Genomic DNA, 19,061 nt, shown 5'->3' on the forward strand with positions numbered 1-19,061 from the left:
TAGCTTATGTTATTGTATTTGGCTACCACAAAATTTACAAAGTGAATTGGTGTTTCCTGCCCCACCTTTGATGTAGCTCCACTGACAGCAGCTACAGAAAAATAAGCCAGAAGGAAAAACTGCATGCTGAATTCTCAAACATGGGGTCAACTCAGGAATTTGTGCTTTTATCAATCCCTTCTTGGGAGTGATATGGATAATTTCCTCTAAGAATAAACTCTCCAGTGGGATCAACAGTGTGAGGAATGGAGAAAGAAAAGGCAATGTGTTGCTTTAGTTAGTGACTAGCTAGCAACAATAGTGGTGTATATATTTATCGTGCTTTATAATTTCAAAGCACTTATAAATGTACTGTATTATTTCAGATTTTATTATAAAAGTAGGTGCCTCTGTAACATTTTTAGCAGGTTGTTGAGTTGGTTGAACAAAACTCTCTCTTGCTTAAAATCTATTCGTGATGGAAATTTGATAGGGATAACTAAAATAGTAACTGGTATTAATAGTATAAAAGCTAGCATACCAGTTAAACCTCAGTTAGCCAGAAATCTTTTGTAATTAAAGTTATTATTCACTTTTCTTTAAAAACTTTTCTAATATATGTATTTACTAATTTTCTATTTTTATAAGTAAAACTTAATCTTTAGTAGATGATTCAATATCTTGGATTGTCTCAACATCATTTTGAACAGTATTTTTCATTGCATCAATGCAGATATAAAAGTGTAAGCTATTTTCTCAAACTGTTTATATATCAGATTATTTTATGGTCATGTAATTCTGTCTTCTAAAATTATCATGTTGCCAATTTTCCAGCTAGTGGAATATTCTTATTAGTTGAGGTTCTCTTACAACTATATTTTGAGGACTATGAATAAAGTTGTGTTTACTATTTTTTTGCCTCCCCCTTTCCTTGCCTCCACACGTTTCTTCTTTCTTTCCTTCATTTTTTAAAACCTGTTTATATGATGGACATGCTACATTTGAGAGACAGGATGGGAAAGAAAAGGTATGTGACAATTGAAATATTGATACTGAATGTCTGATGTAGCTGGGAGAAAGTAAGGCATTATCTGAATAAGTTGTTTTGGCAATTCCAATAGTGAAAAAGACCTGTTTATGTTTCTTCCTGTATTATTTTAACTCTGAACAAGAACTCAGGGAAAAGACGATAGAGCTGATCAATATTCTGCTTACACTGAAAGAGAATTGAATTGTGAGTCATTCCACAGTCGTGAAGAGCTATAGCAATCCAGAACTTTCCCAAGGAGCCACACTTGCTGTTCCCTTTTTGTCTGAATGTTGGTCTTTTACAGATGGAACATAATTATCACTTCTCCTTTTCCCATCAACTCTCCTACTAGCTAGCCTACAGGCCCTCTGACAGACACACACACTCTCACACTCACACTCACACATGTAGTCACATTTGAGTTCAGATTCAGAGTTGAGTCTTACCCTGGGTTAAGGCCTCTGTGATTTGACTTCTCAGCTTCTTCTTTATGAGATACTAGTTCAGATCACAAGAAAATACTCCCATAATGTGTTCATGGACATTTTTGGAGCTGAGAATAAATAGGATTTTAAGAGCTATGAGGTAGGGGAAGGAGCAGGGGCAGAGCTGGAGTGACTTCCAGGCTTACTGGTTGCTGGTTCTGTGACTTGGGTGCTTCGCTGGGCCTCAGTTTCCTCAGTTTAAAAACAAAGATATCAATAACCTGCTCAGAGGGCTTTAGGGATAATCACATGATGTAACTTAGTCAAAGGGTAAGTGGCTAGCACAAAGGAGGTGCAATTTTTAGGTTTTGTTTCTTTTTCTAATTAATCTAGAAGTAGGAATATAATATAAAAATATTAATACTACTAAGTTAGTGAGATGAAATGTCATTGTTTGCAACAGGAACAGTCTCATTTGATCCAACCACCAGCTTTATGTAATCTTACTCTTTCAGTGGAGGGTAAATTTATGTTGGCTTCCAGACCAACTCTGTGTTACAAGAAGTAACAAATCAGCCTTAGAAAGAGGCCTTGTCCCCGACTACTTTGCCCCAAAATAGTTTCGTCTGACTGAGATAGAGTCTAGTCAGTTCTTCTATTAAAATATATTTATGAGAAAGACATAGTATCTTTATGTCCATTTATAAAAAATGCATACTTTAAAGAATAGGTGATTTTTTAATTTTAAGAAGATCCAAGACAAAACTGGTATTTACATTTTGGTTCCTATTATTCATTTCGTTTCCATGATTCTCACATATATACTTATTCCTTGAAATTATCACATGTGTGCATCTATATGGATACTATCATATATTAATCAAGATAAAATTGATTTATGTGTGTGGCTTGTGGAATTATTTTTATTGATATTTATTTATATATAGAATAATTATGATATTGAGTAGGGAACCTTTTAATTCTCATCTAAAAGCCTACACATTCCCACCTTTTGGAAAAGCAGGGCTGGGGAACCCAAAGAACACTGTCACTAATGCAGAGTCATTAGGGATAGCACCCTGAACCAACAGAAAGGTCACATGCTTCCCTGCCAATGATCATCTCTAGTCTACCTCTTTCATGCTGCACATAAGAAATGGGGACCCAGAGCAGTTAAGTAACTTGTAAGTGGTTAACACCTATGACTGGATAGAAGAGAGACATAGTCTCTATTATAAAGTAGAATCTGGAGACTGGAACAGGAGTGTGGATCAGACATAGATTTCCATTGCTGCACTCCCGCGATTTTCTTTGTATCAAGAATTTACCAGCCATCTGTTACCATTAACAGTTTACCAGATCTTAGAGACAGAATCAGAGCAGAAAGTTAATGCCTTCTGTGACTAGTGCAGGAATTTTACCAGAAGTTAAACAGGAGATTTTGCTCAAAGTTGAGTAGGCTGCTAGTTTGAAGATGATAATGATTCCACGTGCCTAAAGATCTATTACGTGTGGACTGAGAATTGCAGTTAAAATTGATGTTATCTTTGTCTTCACTTATATTTCCCCAACGTGTGACCATTAATGCTAGTTTTCATTTCTTTTTCCTTTGTAATATTTCTACCTGTAATTACATGCTGCTTCAAGGATTTAGATTATCTGCCATTGTCTGGGGGACCACAGGGTAAAAGTCTTGAGTCAAAACACCTGGGAAGACATGATAGTCATTTGCCACGATTGTTGTGTCCTAGTTTATTTAACCTTTATCCCAGTACTGCATATGCAGGTGTAGACCTTCCCAGTAATTGCTTGTTGAAAGAATGAAGACAGTGGTAAACATAGAAAATACACAAAAATAATTTGGCCACGCATGCTTGACTACATAAGATGGAGGACAAAGATGGTGATAGAGACCACCCCAAAGTTCTAGAAGATGGGAATTACTTCCATCTAATATAGCCCAGTAGGAAAAGATTTGTTTCTCCTTAGTGACATAAATTATAGGTGAAGATAGAATTATTTTTATACATTGGGAATATATCTAGTTAGTTGAAACACATCTCATGTGGACAAGAAAAGAAAACACCAGAGTAAGAAACAGGAACACATCATTCAAAAATTTTATATCTTGGAAGAGGAAAAGAGAATTAAGCCAAATAGTCCATATGAACAGTACAGCTGGTGGAGGAAAAAACGACCAGAAATAAGCAGCCAGAAACCAGATTCATTGCCAGCTCTTCAGAAAGCACTGATCTTTAGAGGGCTAGGAAGCCTGGTGGACAGGCAAGCTGTGTGTCCTTCCATGACAACAGGAAGGTTATGGTGGGTTATGAGATTCTGTGGCACATGCCTCCTTCTGCCCTGGGCTGGCTGTGTCCTCTTTGAAATACTGGTGAGGCCTCCAGCTAGGGTGACTTCAACCCCTAAAAGAGATCCACAGACTTAGAAAATATGGAGAAGAAAAGGCCAAATGTTCAAGATGCAGGAGGAGCTGACACACAAGAAAAGATGCTAATTGTGAGGCAATGAAGGGGGAGTAGTGAAATCATTTAGGGAGGCCCCTGTACCTATAACTAGAATTTTTTGATCAAAATAAGAAAAAAAATTGAATAAATATCTCCTAATACCTTGCAAGTAAATCTCCAATGGCTCAGATAACAGTGGATTCCAAAAGCAAACACTGAGAAATGTAATATGTTCTGAATTACATAGGATACAGAATCCTCTTCCCTAATTCAGGAGTCTCTAAGAGTAACAATTTTCTAAAAAAACAGAATGAACAAAGCTTTAAAAACTATCAACAAATATATTTATTGTGGTGGCTTTCCCCCCATTAGATACACTTTGTTAGGAAGTAATATCCCTTTCAGTTCCAGGTGGACCATTAAGCAGGTAATAAGATTGCTCCCCACCCCCACCCCCACTCCATTGAGAGAGAAAGAAAACACATGACTTTGCAAACATGTGATATTTTCCTTGCTCTAGTTTTCATTTCCTATGAAATCAGAATTTTCTTCTAATAAGTATGATTTGTTTTTGGAAGTAACTTACAGGTACATGTTTACAGACTTACATAACCCAAGGGGTAGCAGAGGCTGAACCACACAGTGCTGACCTAGACTGGAGACCTGTTCCAGGTAATCACAACCCTTCACAGTTTTGGAAAGCACAAAAGTCATCTCCAACTCTATGGTTTCTTCCACATTTTGCCAATCCCATACAGTATATTTACTTCTGTAAATATGTGTACTCTCATACTTCTTGCAGAAGGACAAATGAGGGCAAGAGAACCAAGCTTATAACAGTTGTTTCTGTGGTGATAATTCCTATGATTCCAAATGCCAGGCCCTAATATCTGAGCACTCTCTAGATTTCCTGCACAAAACAACACTGTCCTTTGAAAGATGTTTCTCTCCTCTGATCTCCGTTTCTTTTGAAGGGATACCACATCTTTGAATTTGCAGAACTATCATTTGCTTCTTTAAACAAACAGCTCAAAAAAATACTTTTATAGGAAAAAGATGTTGCTTCTCCAGATGTCGTCATTATGTTGTTACATCTTATAGCCTATTGATGATTATGTACAAAATTTCTTGTCTCTTAAAAATGCACAGAAGCGCGTAAGATAACCATTCAAAAACATCCCTTCTTGAACTTCTGGCTCTTTGTTGTTAACTATGCTTGTATGAAGAATATAGCAACTATCTGGAATGTTGTTTAGACTGAGCAGTAACTGACACTTTGTCCATCTGTGGTCCTAATGGCTAGAGCACCTGTCCTGGGCATCTGGTGGAGATAGCAGCATCACGAGTTTACAACAATCTCATGGGACTCTCTACTGTACAGTGCTGACTGATACCGATTTCTGTTGTTTATCTTGGACCTTTCGCTTCTTCTGCTGCTGTTTGTCTTTGTTTTCTCGTTGCTCTGGAGTTTCTCTGCTGGGCTCCAGACCTTTGTTATCAGGTATTGCATCCTTATTTTCTTCTTTATTAAGTTTTTTTCTTTTTCTCTCCCTTCCTTTTTTTCCTGAAATGAAAGGATACACCTTTAAAAAAAACATTCAATCATCTTCTATTTGGTTATTCTAAGTTTTTAAAAACTAGTTGAATTTCTTTTAGGTTGCATACTATGCCCACAGATACCAAATATCTACTATTTAAATCATTCATTCAACTAGTCTTTATGAAGGCTGTGCTATATTTCAAGCAATGTAAACATGAAACACATACAACATATAATGAAGCAATTAATATATGATAGTTCTGAATTCCAGATGGTTCTATTGCTATAAGTTTGATATGAATATTATTTTACATGATAGCTATTTATGGATATTTAATAGAAATTATTGAATAGATTTCTTGCCATCTAAGAAATTTATTAATGTCTATACGTTATCCGGCTCCTACATAAGGCACTATTTTGTTTTCAAAATTGCCCAAGTAGCAGTTACATACTTGCAATATGCTGATATAGCTACATGCCATCTACTAAAAGAGAATTAATTTGCATAAAGATATGGAAATAAAGGTTCATGAGGAATACCAGGATAACTATATTTTAATGCAAGTATTTATATGTTGAAATTAATTTCCATCACAAATTCTCTACATGCAGGGGTAGCTGTGTCTATAACTTACCGATAACCCTATGGTATTAGCTACCAGGGCAGGGACTTTGTGTCTCTATCAACCAAATGAGTAGATATTGATTGGAATATACTGGATTCCATGGAGGACCTTGACCTTGAACTGGGTTTGAAGCACAGATTTATTCAGATTCACACTCTGAGACATTTTGAAAAGTGGAATCAACACGACTTTAAAGGTTTTGATGCAGGAAAGCATATTGCAAGAAAGACTGGAGGCAGGGTGAAGAAATGGATTTTATTCTATTGGACTTGCGGAACTGTTAACAGTTTTAGAAGAGAGTAATTTGATCAAAATGCATGAGTCTGGCACCAAATTAGATGAATCATTTTTTTAAATTTCAAATTAGTGAATTAACTAGATATTTTATTATCACGTTAACATTTTACACATACAACCTACAGTGTAAAATAATTTCAAGGGCATGGTTTTAGTAACCTCCATTCATACACATATCCCAGTGAAAAATTACTGATTCAAATCAATATAATAAATGAAAACTAGGAACAAATTACTCCTTGGTGTGGGAGAAATTCTGATTGGGTGTATCTCCCTACACACTGAGCCATGTAAAATCTGAAATTAGTTCTGGTCTACAAAAAGTCACTTTGGACAAAAGTATTTTGGATAAATTATTTGCATGACAGAACCAAAATATTTTCACGTCCTGAAATAGGCTGCAAATATTGAATTCAGTGGTTTGGCTTTCCTTTTCTTGAGCTCTGGTTATGGAATTCTAGGAACCAATATTAATACTGCATTCGTAAACTCGGCCAACACAGTCTCCTCGGATTTTATGCCGCAGCTAGCTTTGCCTGAGACGATATTTACAAAACCTTCCAGTTACTTTATGAAAACTTGCCTTGTTGGGCTCAACATAACACACCTCCAAATTTTGGACTCTAAAAGGACAGTTAACAAAAATGAGAACTCAGACCACGTAAAATAAATATCAAATTATTTTGGATATGTAGAGAGATAAGCAAACAATATTAGAGTTGACTGTATGTCTAGGGTTGACTAGTTGTATATTGATTCACCAATTCCATTATTCTTTTCACTTAAAAGAATATTGCTGGATTGATAAGATTTCTACAGAAGAAATTCAGGGTGTTTTTTTTTTTTTATGCTGGCTTTACACATTTGAAGAGCTGACATAAACTTAGTAACTAAATAGAGAAAACTGAAGAGTTAATTTACTTTCTTGAATATGTACCATAATTTAGTTTTCACAAATCTGCATGAACTGAAAGAGAGCAATGCTGGTTTTTATGGTGTATGCTTGATTTTCTGAAGGACATGGCTGCAAAGGTTAGATTACATAATATTTCCATTCTGAAGAGCATTTTGGAGGTGTTCAAGCTCAACTCTAAAAATACTGTCAGTGAAAATCACTCCAAAGTTCCAGAAAAAACTACTGACCCCAAACAAAATGTTATTTTTATGGAAATTATCCAAAAGTTCAGTGTTTAACATTGTTCTCTTGATGATGGTCCAACATCTTACAGCTGTGATCCCAACCATAAAGTTTTGGACATGTAAAAAATATATTGTTTCTTTCTTGGTCAGAGATTGATTTATATGTTTTCTAGCTACATGTGACAATGTACTCAACTTACCGTGCATTTTCTGCTTTATTAGCAAACTGATATGATTATTTCTTAATATGGGCAGAAACATTCTTGGAAATAGCTTGAAACCCAGTATCATAGTTTTATTATCCAAGGAATAACTATTTAGTCTGGGTGGTGAGTGAAAGAGGAGGTTCTACTAAAGTAACAGGAAACTAGCACATTGTACATTGTTGTTGCCCAACAGAGGGCTATTGCACAATAGAAAAATGTGATTATTACTTTTTACAGGCCATGTGTTAGTGGTTGGAAATGCTAACTACCCTTTTGCGTAAGTAATATATTTTCCTCTTGTCCAAGAAATAAAAATTGCAGAAGAGTGGCTCTAGTCCATTAAAAAAAATCACATGCAATTTGGGAAATTTGGTAAGGTTTTCATTAAAGAGGATTTCTTTTTCTATTCTGGTGACTTTCATTGATGTGGTCAATAATTATTTTTATACTTTTTTGGGTAATTATGCAAACTAAGCATTCCAGTTATCACAATCTTACATATATATGTTTGTGTTCTGTCATTCATTGATTATGTGTGCACACACACACACACACACACACCAGAATTGTGTTGTAGAGTGTTCCAATGATTAAAAGAATGTTCATCTTCCCTCGATGTTCCACCCTCATGGGCGGACTTTGCATAGAAGCCATCAAAAAGAAATTGCTATTAGCAATCAAGTACAATCTGAGCCTTTGCATAGAAATGTAATGTTTAAGAACACTGTCTTACATATGTAGAGAACAAATGTATGGGCACCAAGGGGGGAAAGCGGGGGGCCGGGGTGGTGGTGGTGGGATGAATTGGGAGATTGGGATTGACATATATACACTAATATGTATAAAACAGATAACTAATAAGAACCAGCTGCATAAGAAAAAATAAAATAAAATAAAAAAAGAAGAACACTGTCTTTAGAGTCAAAAAAACATGGTGTTCAAATTCTAGGTCTGCCACCAGCTATTTGTGTGACTTTTGGCAAGTTGTTGATATCTCTTGGAATTAACTGTCTGATATTTAAAATGCGGATAATCATTACTACTTGCTAAACTTTTTAAGGATTGCGTGAGATGCTTGTAAAACACTTAGCATAGTGCATGGCACACATTAACCATGGGAGAAATGAAAGCGAATGTTAATAACTCATTACACAAACACAAATTAAACCTCTATCCCATGCCAAAGAGTGGGCTAAAACCTGGGGATACAAGTGAGATATAGAGACAGACACAATAAATATAGTCACACACTAATGCAAAATTTGAAGCATGTACAAGATCTACTGGTTGCAGACCAAGAAAAGCATTGAACTCTGCCAATGGAGATCGAAAAAGATTCCCCAGATGGGGTGATGTTTGAGCTGAGCTTTAAAGAATTAGTGAGAGTTTGCCAGGCTGAAGAGGGGAAAAGGGCATGGTAGGCAGAGAACAATATGTCAATGGCATGAAGGCATGCAAGGACATGGTGAATCTGGGGAACTGAAGTAGACTTCCTTGGTTTGATCAGAGTTTATATACGGTATATTACCCAGAGAAGCTGGAACAATAGACAGGACTTGATTGCCATTTGGGGAGTTTGTCCTGAGGACCAGTGGTACTGAAAACTGGAGAAGGGCAAGTATCAGAATCTGAGAGCAAAGCAGAGTTTGGGTGTTTCTGTGACTAGTTTAACATGTGACCTTATTTTCTATTTCACAAACACTTCTATAAGTAATAAGAACCCATAAAGTGAGTACTGGTAATGACTGGTATTTATTTTTGAGCCTTAACTTTTAAAAGAGTAGCTAAAGTCTATGTGAAGACCATATAGGCGCGTATTATTTAAGATTCTGTTGCAAGACAGTGTCACATAATTGAGTAGATGATTGACATTTTTGAGATCCTGAAGTTACTTTCTATTAATACAGTAGTATATAGCCATTTATGTAAACACCTCCTAGGGCCTTCTGCAGACCAGGTTTCCAAGCGCAGATGACTCTGAAAAATACAGATTCCTAGTGCCACTCCTGGAGATCATGATTCAGTAGTTTTCATGATGGGCCCAGGAACCTACAGTTAAAAACATGTTCACCCCCAGTTTATTCTTATGTACAGCTTCATTTAAGAACCATAGCTGTAGATCAACAGAAGATCCAATTTCCTTAAACATATACCCTCAAAAAGTTTATTTCATATCACATGGCTTATCATTTCTTTTCTTATATTTTTTCCCATGGATATCAAATATGTTTTTTGACTTACTGTAGCTACTAATTTTTAAGTCAAGTTTTCTGATTAGGTACATTTGGAATAGACACCTAGATACAAAAGAAAAATTAGTTGCAGATAGTCTTTTTAAAATATATCAAGGAAATATGAACTGAAAAGAATAAACATATTAAAAAGAACAAAGAGAGAAGGAAATGATCCTGAAGTATATTTCCTAAATTACATATAACATATTTTAAGTTCCAAGTAAAAATAAAAACCACAGAAAATGCTCAATCACCCTTTTAAATATAATGCGGTTATAAATAAAAGAGTTGTTCTCCTTAGAATCACAAATGTAATTTATTTATTGAGAATTATTCAAATTATGAATATCAGTTCACAGTTTTCCAGATGTTTAGAAATATCTGTGTCCAAGTCTTTATAAAAGCTGCTTCTTGGTGAATTTCTTGCAAGATACCACTAAGGGGAGCTATTGAGCTTAAGTAGCTCCACTCCCAAGACTTTCAAAAAGCTGAGAATGTATCCTACACTCTAAACTGAGGACTAAATATGACTGAATCTATGATTCAAGCCAATTAAATAAATATCCCATCAAAAGTACAAAATTTATTGCTAGGTAGTTTCTCTTTATTGGGTGTAGAAGGAAATTCAACTGGAAAGGCAAGGCTTTATACCTTCAAAAGAACACAAGTGGTGTGAAAATGGGGTTAACCTGATGAATTTTGGATCTAGAGTTGGACCTGAAATTTATGTATAGAGGATGAAAATTCCAACTTTTTTCCTTTTTGTTAAGACATCACTGAAGAAATTTCACAAAGGAGGGGAAATTGCTACAGTATAACCTCTTCAGCAAATACGATTTATCGTGTAAATACATATTTAAGGGTCTTTGAACTGTGGGCACAGGACAGGACAGCTTGACCCAGTGGTGAAGAACAGAGCTGAAAGTCAGCAAGGCCAAATTCCTTCTCAGCTATATTATTACCAAATAGAACTGACTTGAGAAATGCATTAAAACCTTTTGTCTTGTTTTGTTTTTGTTTTAATAAAATAGAAACACTTATTTCTTTGCTATTATTTTAACTCAGGAATTTATTCCAAATAAAGGGAAAATATGAAAGAATGATAGGTTTAAAAAAAAAATAGAAAAAAAAAATAGGCGACAATTTCTCCAAATGGAAATTTAAGCTACCTGATTTATCTACTCTGTACAGGTGATCCTTAAACAACACAGGTTTGAACTGTGAAGATCCACTTATACATGGATATTTTTCAACAGTAATATTACAGTACTATAGCTTCTGGTTGGTTAAATCCCCAGATGCAGAGGAACCATGGATATGGAAGGCGACAATAAATTATACTTGGATTAACCCTCTGAAGTTGTTTAAGGGTCAACCATAGTTTAATACATGAATTAGTTCAATTGTACTTCCATTTAACTTCCAAGATGCTTCTGAGTAACTATTTGCAGAAAAATAATTTGATGTATCATTACATGCTCTGCTAAGTGCTGTAATTTGGGGAGTTACCTTGAGCCCATTTTTGCAAAGATATTAAGACTGAAATAACATTTTGCCACCAATTGAAAATGGTTAATGTAAGAGATGTTAATCTATTTGTGTCATTCTTTTGGGGATTCTGAAACAAGTCTGTCCTGACTGAAAGGCACTAAGTGTAAATTTTCTGACGTGAAAGAAGATAAACGCAAACTTCTTGCCATGGCGCCCAGGATGCTTGTCCTGTGACCTGGCCCCTGCTTATGTAGTCAGCAACCTTGAAGACCTCATCCTTTTCTTCCTAGTCACCTCTGCACTTCACCTGCCACACTCACAGTGTTTACAGATCCCGTATGTTTGATTCATTTCCCTAGAATGCATTCTCTAGCATCCCTTGCTGAAACTCAGACTTAAGTATTCACATGTCACCCCTTCAGGGAAATCTTCCTCACTCTTCTAACTTTCTCTTAAGCTGGATTATTTATGTTTCTCCTCTCTTTGCTCCTTAAACTTCCAATTAGTAATCCTGTTGCAATAATCAAGGAGAAGATGACTTGAGCTGTCTGTTTTTAAAAATAGTAAGAGCAATGACAGATAACTAAAAATTAATGAACACTTCCATGTGCCAGGCATACTTCTAAGAGTGAGCACTGTGTCTATAAGCCTTATTATAACCTCCATGGGAAGATGAGGAAAACGAGGGCTCTTCTTAACCACCGTGTTCCTCTGCCTCCACAACTGTGTCTCAATAGAGCACAATGTGATACGACATCATTGTATTCTTGTTTTATTTCACACTTAAACTACTGAATACAAAAAAACAAAAAAGAAAAGACAGTGTGCGGGTGTGGACTAACATAGGAAAACATAGAGGTTTTGTAAATATTAGAACATGCTTACTTGACCTCTTGAAACTTCAGTTTCCTGAGCTGCCAGTTGCTCCTCAGAACCTAAGAGCACTTTGCAGTAGATGTTTTGTGTCTCCACCATCCAGTTACCTCATGCTCTACCCTCTTCTGTTTTATTGCTACAAGTCTGTTTAGTTTTCATTATTTCCACTCGTCTCCCAATCACATAGAGGTAGGATATTGCATACATATATATATCTTATCATTCATATCTAACTTAGAAACTTTATTTGACTTTTAAAACTACCACTATTACATTTTTGAAATTCTAATAAAATTATCAGAGATTTTTATATTTTGTTACATTTAATATCAGAAAAAGAGAAAGAAAAACTGTATGAATTTAAATTTCACAATCCCACTGAAGCTTGAAGGCAGTCCCATTATAAATAATTTCATTTTATGGCAGATATCATAAACACCAATAATAACAACTTTTCAGAATCTATATTTTCATAATATGCTTCAGCATAATCAACTTGCTTTTGCCAAATCAAATACTCTCCTTATGAATTGATTGTGGTCAATAGGCCTTTACAGATTTTTTCCCCTGTGTTGCTTAAATAGTTTCATTACTCACTGAAGATTCAAGATCTGAAATTTTGAATTCTCGCTCCACGTCCTAACAGAACTTTCCATGTGCCTTTCCCCCAAACGCAACTCCAGTCCATCTTCATGGTTCTGCTGCCTAAAACGCTACCCTGGACTTCTTGCACTCAAAAGGGACATTGCCTAGAGTGCCAAGGGAACTGTCAGAGATACTGGATACTGCATACTATTGATGCCTTCTTGTTGTAAGTCATCAGTATTAAAAGAACAGTTAAAAGTGCAAGGAGAAAAAAGAAACCCAAAATGTTTTACTATTTGCAATATTTACAATTTACTCATTATAAAAGTAAAGGGTATCCTGTATTTTATTTTATAATATTTAAAAAATATAACTGCATTACGATTTACATTACATAACTATTTTAAGCTTAGTATTCTTTTATGTGGGCTAATTTCTTTTGAATCAACTACCTTTTGTTTGAAAGTTCACTTGAAATTAGTAAGTTCAGTGTTGTTGTTTTTTTTCAGTGCAAAATTTCTTAACTTCACTTTGAAATTCTACCCAGCATATTAGGTTAGATTACAAAATTCTTGGAAACTAAATCACATACAATTTACATGTCGAAAATTTCCTGATCTAAGCATGTTTGCATAGTGTGTTTTGAACTAGATCTTGGGTCTTATACAATTTCATCTATTGGATAAGCAAGTAAACTTATTCTGATTTTCATTTGCTGTCAAAGAACGTGTTGGTAAATTTCACCTATTAAATCAGTCAAATTTTGTTCATTACTTTTGCCGTGAAATTCATGAGTAGCTTGTGAAATGACTATTACTGCTCTCCTTACAAAAAATGACTCTGCATATGATATTTTGATTGTTTCACATACTGTTTATGAATTTACGAGGATATGTGTATATTGCTTATCTTCAGAAATTAGACAGTGATACGGCTGGCACCGCTATTTCAAAAACCGTTGAAACCTGCCTAGTAGCATTGTTGAGTGTCCTCCCAAAATTTTCAGTAGAGACCAGTCTTCTCGAAGTATCAATGAGTATCTTGGAAATTAATTGATGTGTTTATCTTTGTTGTAACACTCATTCTCTACCTTGTCTCCCTCCTCACAGCCCACCCTCAACTCATGTTGACTGCTGCTGTAGGCTACCATCTTATACATCAAGGTAGAGAATATGTATGAGTCTATGGAATGTTTACGTCAAAATTTTTTTCATATCATCCTTTAAAAAATTTATTGCAGCAATTTAAATATAAAAAATACCACCCAGTTTTTTTTGTAGGAATAGCCTCTGAAAATTCCTATAATATGCATATTGCCAGACTTAAAGTATGTAAGATAGTTTATTATGGATAGGATTTCCTACAAAATTATTTTAAAAGCAGAATACACAATTGTCAGACCATCTTTTGAGTGATTCCTTTAAGAAGTATGGGCAATGATTTCTTTAATACTTCACTATAATGAATGTTTAAAAAAACATTTCATATTTTTGTGATAAATTATTTTTCCTACTTTTGTGTCATTAAATTTTTTTTTTTCTTTTGGCTGAGCTGTGCGGCATGTGGGATCTTAGTTCCCCGACCAGGGATCGAACCTGGGCTCCCTGCAGTGGAAATGCAGAGTCTTAACCACTGGACCACCAGGGAAGTCCTCAATTTAAATTTTAAATGTAACAACTTTATTTAATATACCACTAGTCAACAATAAGTTGAAAGTACTGCCTGAAGTGTAGACTGCTTTGAAAATCTGAGTCTTAAAAATGTTTTTCTTGGTGAACTTTTCTTGGTGAATTTTCATTCTCTTGCTCTAAATCTTGCTGAGTTGACAATCATCCTACCCAGTCCCACTAACACATGCTAAAGTAACACAATAAAGAACGCTTAAATTTGTTGACTTACCCAATTCATTTACCTTACAGAACCAAAAACCTCAGTTATATCAATATTTGATTCTGAAAATTAACAATTGATATTTTAAAACTGTTTTTCATCCTCACATATTCCTCTCATGAGAGAACACAATGACAGTGTGTTTTCATGTAGAGCTTAGTCAGAATAACACTGGTATTTGAATTTTCCCATTTTTCTTCAGTTAGGTGTGTAGGTTCACAGTTCAGTCTTTCATACTTGAAATACAGGTTCTGGAATCTGTTTATGGTAAATATCCACCAAACGCCTTTTTTTTTTTTTTAAAGAGAATCACTAAGCCAAGAGCACTGTCTTCATCTTTCATGAAATATAGTTTTCCAATTAACAGGAAAGTCCTTCATTTCAAAGTCTGAACAGAATGCTACTTGAAAATTCATTCCAGCTGGTTAAATTGAAGAACTGAAAGAATTCCAAAGAAAGAATATTCTCTTGGCATTTATCATTTGACTTTCATTTGGATAAATTTCCATTTGGTCCAAGAACTTGTCTCAGAATTTTGTTCTTCTGAGACAAAAAAAGAAGTGTTGATAGGCATGTTTGACTGTGCTGTACTTCCTCCCTTACCCAAATTGTGTACTCGGTTGTATTGACAGGAGGAGATGGCCTCATACTTGCTGACACATTGGCAGTGATTGATTATACAAGAAATGTTGATATTATTCTAGTCACTTTTATCATTTTATGCACTAGTTGACTGTGCTGTCTAATTCTCATTCTACCACATCCCACTCTTTCTTTCCTTTGCAGCTTTTTACTGCTTGATGGAGGAAAAAGGTAACTCTAATCTGGAATTACATCACAGGGGGGAAAACAACTACCAAGCGTTTTATCTAGTGTGTACTACTCCATATTTTTAGTAAAGATGTCACACTCTTTTATAGTTATAATTTAGTACTTTCAGCAATTTATTGATTACTTATGTAAAGCTAATTTTTTTAATGCAACTTCAGTACATTCTCAAATGTTTTCACCATTAATACTAGTTTCAGTAATACTAGTTTTAGTATTTTCTTTCTTTTTTTGTTACAGATTCTATCCCAAACTATTGACTTCTTAACTAGCTTAGAAAACAAAGAGTACCCATGTAGCCTCTACTATATTAAAATTTGCAAGAAATAAAGTTTCTTCATTAATGTAAATAAGATAATAAGGGGTGTATTTCACTTGTAGCAGATAACACAAGCTGTTTTAAGTACTTTTTCTCTCACTCTGTTCGTGTGAATATCTGTTCTTAATTAGAAATACTTTTCACATGCATTTCCATAAGCAACAAGGTAGCTCCTTGTAATTATTTCATCAACAGTGGTTACATATACTTGAATGGAATACAAATGATTTAATTTCTTTAAAAAGTTTTTGGCAGTTGAGCGTTCACTAATCTAGAAATATCCACCCTATAATTGAGATTAGTAATATTTTACCACATCTCATTTTACAGTTTTTCATTGTACTTCCTTTCTCATTGTATTGATGCATGTTAGTGTGGCGGAGGAGTTGGGAGAGTAGACCACATGTGCAACAAATGTGTGTGTATGTTTGTGTATACATATAAATACATATGCACATATTTATTTATAGGCCCCTTCCCACCACAGATGGAAAAGTTCTATTTTTCTGGTGGATTTAAAAATATTAATTCAAAGACAGAAAGCCTGTTTTCCAATTTAATTTTCACTAAGTCTGAAAGGAGATTTAGCCAATCACAAGAGTTCTTCAGAAACCCGAACCTTTAAAATTAAGAGACTCTGCTAAGTTATGTGACTTTTACCTTTTTCTTATCAAACATATTTTCCATATGTTAAATTAAATTTAACTTAAATTGAGTTGTACCCTTTCTTTTTTTCTTTGCAAACTTTCAAAATGTTGTGGGAAAAATAGAATGTGGTGCTCTAATAAGCATCTGATTAATGCAGAAGAATTTAAAGAATTATGTTCATTCTTTGGATACTCAAACTTTTACATGTAGACTTCCCCTCCTAACATTGACATTATTGTGAGAAGTCCAATTTCACTCTTCTTTCTTTGCTACTAATTAGTCCATTTCCTTCCATTGTTTTGATTGGGTCCCTAAGTGTATATTTTATGTATTATCTACATATATTATCTACTGAATTTTGATCTATATTTCCAGGCCCTTTTTAATATGTCATGATGATATTGAATTATGCTTCTACTTTTTATAAAATAGGAAGAACAATGTAGTAATAACTGTAAATATGATGGACTTATCTTTGTAGAAACTCAACCTTAATTTTGTTTCCCTATAAAACTATTCAGAAAGAAAATACAATTCACAGGATGGGTTATTTCAGGTGGGGTGAAAAAAGCCCTATAACGTTGGGGCTTCCAGCAGTGGGTTCCTGATTCATTTGCATAATTTTGTGCACAGAGAACCTGGAGGCATAGGAGGCCTCCATACCTGGTACACAGGTAAGCACTGCTACCATTGCTCCAAAGAATGTGGCAGCTTTGCCTTTCTTTTTGGCACGAGCCTGTACACAGTAGTGACTCAATAAATATTGGTTGAAAAAATTAAATGAAAAGATGAATAATGCTCCCTTTTCTTGATTTAATGCTTGTCATTCTATTTGAGGGAGAGACGGGGAAGGACAGACATAGAGAGAGATGCTTTTGGTGTTATGATCACATATGCAAGCATGCTGTGATTACCCAGTATTTTGAACAACTTGTCTTAATGAATGACATTTATTATTATGGAGTCCTCTGCCAGTTAGCCACTTCCATACAATATTGGTTTCAAGTGACTACAATCCACTCCAGAGAGCTGCATCATGGTTGCAGGGAAATAATTTTAACTTGTCATGCTCTAGAAGATCATCTTTGGGACCAAACCAATGACGAATAACTAGAGTATCCCTAAGGCTGTATCAAGTAGAGAACTTAGGAGTCCAGGTTGCGACAGAGAGGTTACAGAGGATCCTCTCTTCTATTGTGAGACGGAACTTAAATTCTAGAACAGTTTTAGGGATTTGAAGGCTCTAAGGTTTCCCTGAGGCTGGGAATGTGGACAACCTCTCAGCCCAAAACTGGGCAAGAGTGGCCTAAGAAAATTTTTCTGAGACTGGAGAATAAGAGGTGGTCAGGGAGAGAGTGGGGAAATGGAGGAGGAGAGGAAGGGACTTGGATGATTATGAAAAGTTGAAAGATGGCAAAATAGCTTTTTTCTTCCTTAAATTATCTTCTATAGCAGGCACAAATGATGCTTTATTTGGTGGAGTAGGGAATGTTGTCTTCTTTTAAAATAATGAAATATGACCCTGGCTCATCTTGGCCCAATCTTAGGGCTTTTGAAGTGGTACTGCACAGTCTCAGAAGCTTGATTTCCCCTTGAGTTTTGACTGACTGTGGCTTTTGTTGTAATCCATTGAATTTTGTGTTTGGTGGAATTCCACCAAAAGGAAGGGCCCTTGGGTAATATGATGAAACTGTCAATTTAAGAGGGTGTAGCAAGGGCAGCAAATGGCACGTGTAATGCAATTAACGAGAGAAAGTCTAGGAAGGACTTAAGCAAATGAGCTGAAAATGAAAGAAACTGTAACAGTTTCTGAAGGAATGAAATCTGTCTTAACACCATCCCCACAAAAACGAATCCTTATTGTTTAATTGAGTATTTAAGAATCAAATAAGATGCTCTTGGAAATAAAAAGGCCAAATGAAATAGAAAAAAAATGTTCTAAAGGAATAAATAGTTTTTAATATCCCATGTTTTGGTTTTTTACCTTCTGAGCGAAGTGCACAATCTTCCTGTGTCCCTGAAGACCATATGAAGGTAGAAAGGGGAATATATGACCAATGATCGATATAAACCCTTCCCTTATCTCCAGGGAACTTTTAGGAAAAAGGGTAGTAGTCAGGAGGTGATTAAAAATGCTGAGGAGTAAGAATATTTAAGGATGGCAGGAGTAAGATTGGCAGATTTATCTCTCTGCTGTGCTGGGGGTTGAGGGGATGGGAGGAAGAATCCTTTCTTCTCTATTACACCTTGGCCACCCTTAATCAAGAACATTTTGGGGCCCTGTAAACTCTATTGGTACTTTTTAGATGCACAGGCCTTGAGGAGTGAAGCACAGAAGGCCGTCTCCTGGGCAGCCTTCCCTGAGTATGAACAGGTCTAGGTGTGGGTGATGAATCTTTCCTAACAGAAAACAATACCCATGATTTCGAAAACTCAGCAAATATTTCGGAGATCACTGAATGCTCTAATAGATGATTTT

General features: G+C 35.3%; 1 protein-coding gene and 1 non-coding gene across 2 annotated transcripts in view; both read right to left on the minus strand.

The window, feature by feature from the left end:
* Window positions 1–4,226: 4,226 nt before the first annotated feature.
* RSPO3 (R-spondin 3) overlaps window positions 4,227–19,061 on the minus strand; it is a 77,372-nt gene continuing 62,537 nt past the window's right edge. Inside the window, exon 5 of the mRNA XM_032651322.1 lies at window positions 4,227–5,463. Within this exon, the coding sequence (XP_032507213.1) occupies window positions 5,270–5,463 (194 nt within the window). The 3' untranslated portion in view covers window positions 4,227–5,269. The remainder of the gene's footprint in view (window positions 5,464–19,061) is intronic.
* Window positions 14,472–14,544, minus strand: TRNAG-UCC. The gene has a single exon. It is a non-coding gene; the product is annotated as a tRNA-Gly (tRNA).

This window comes from Phocoena sinus, chromosome 12, assembly GCF_008692025.1.
Source record: "Phocoena sinus isolate mPhoSin1 chromosome 12, mPhoSin1.pri, whole genome shotgun sequence".
Taxonomy (NCBI): Eukaryota; Metazoa; Chordata; class Mammalia; order Artiodactyla; family Phocoenidae; genus Phocoena; species Phocoena sinus.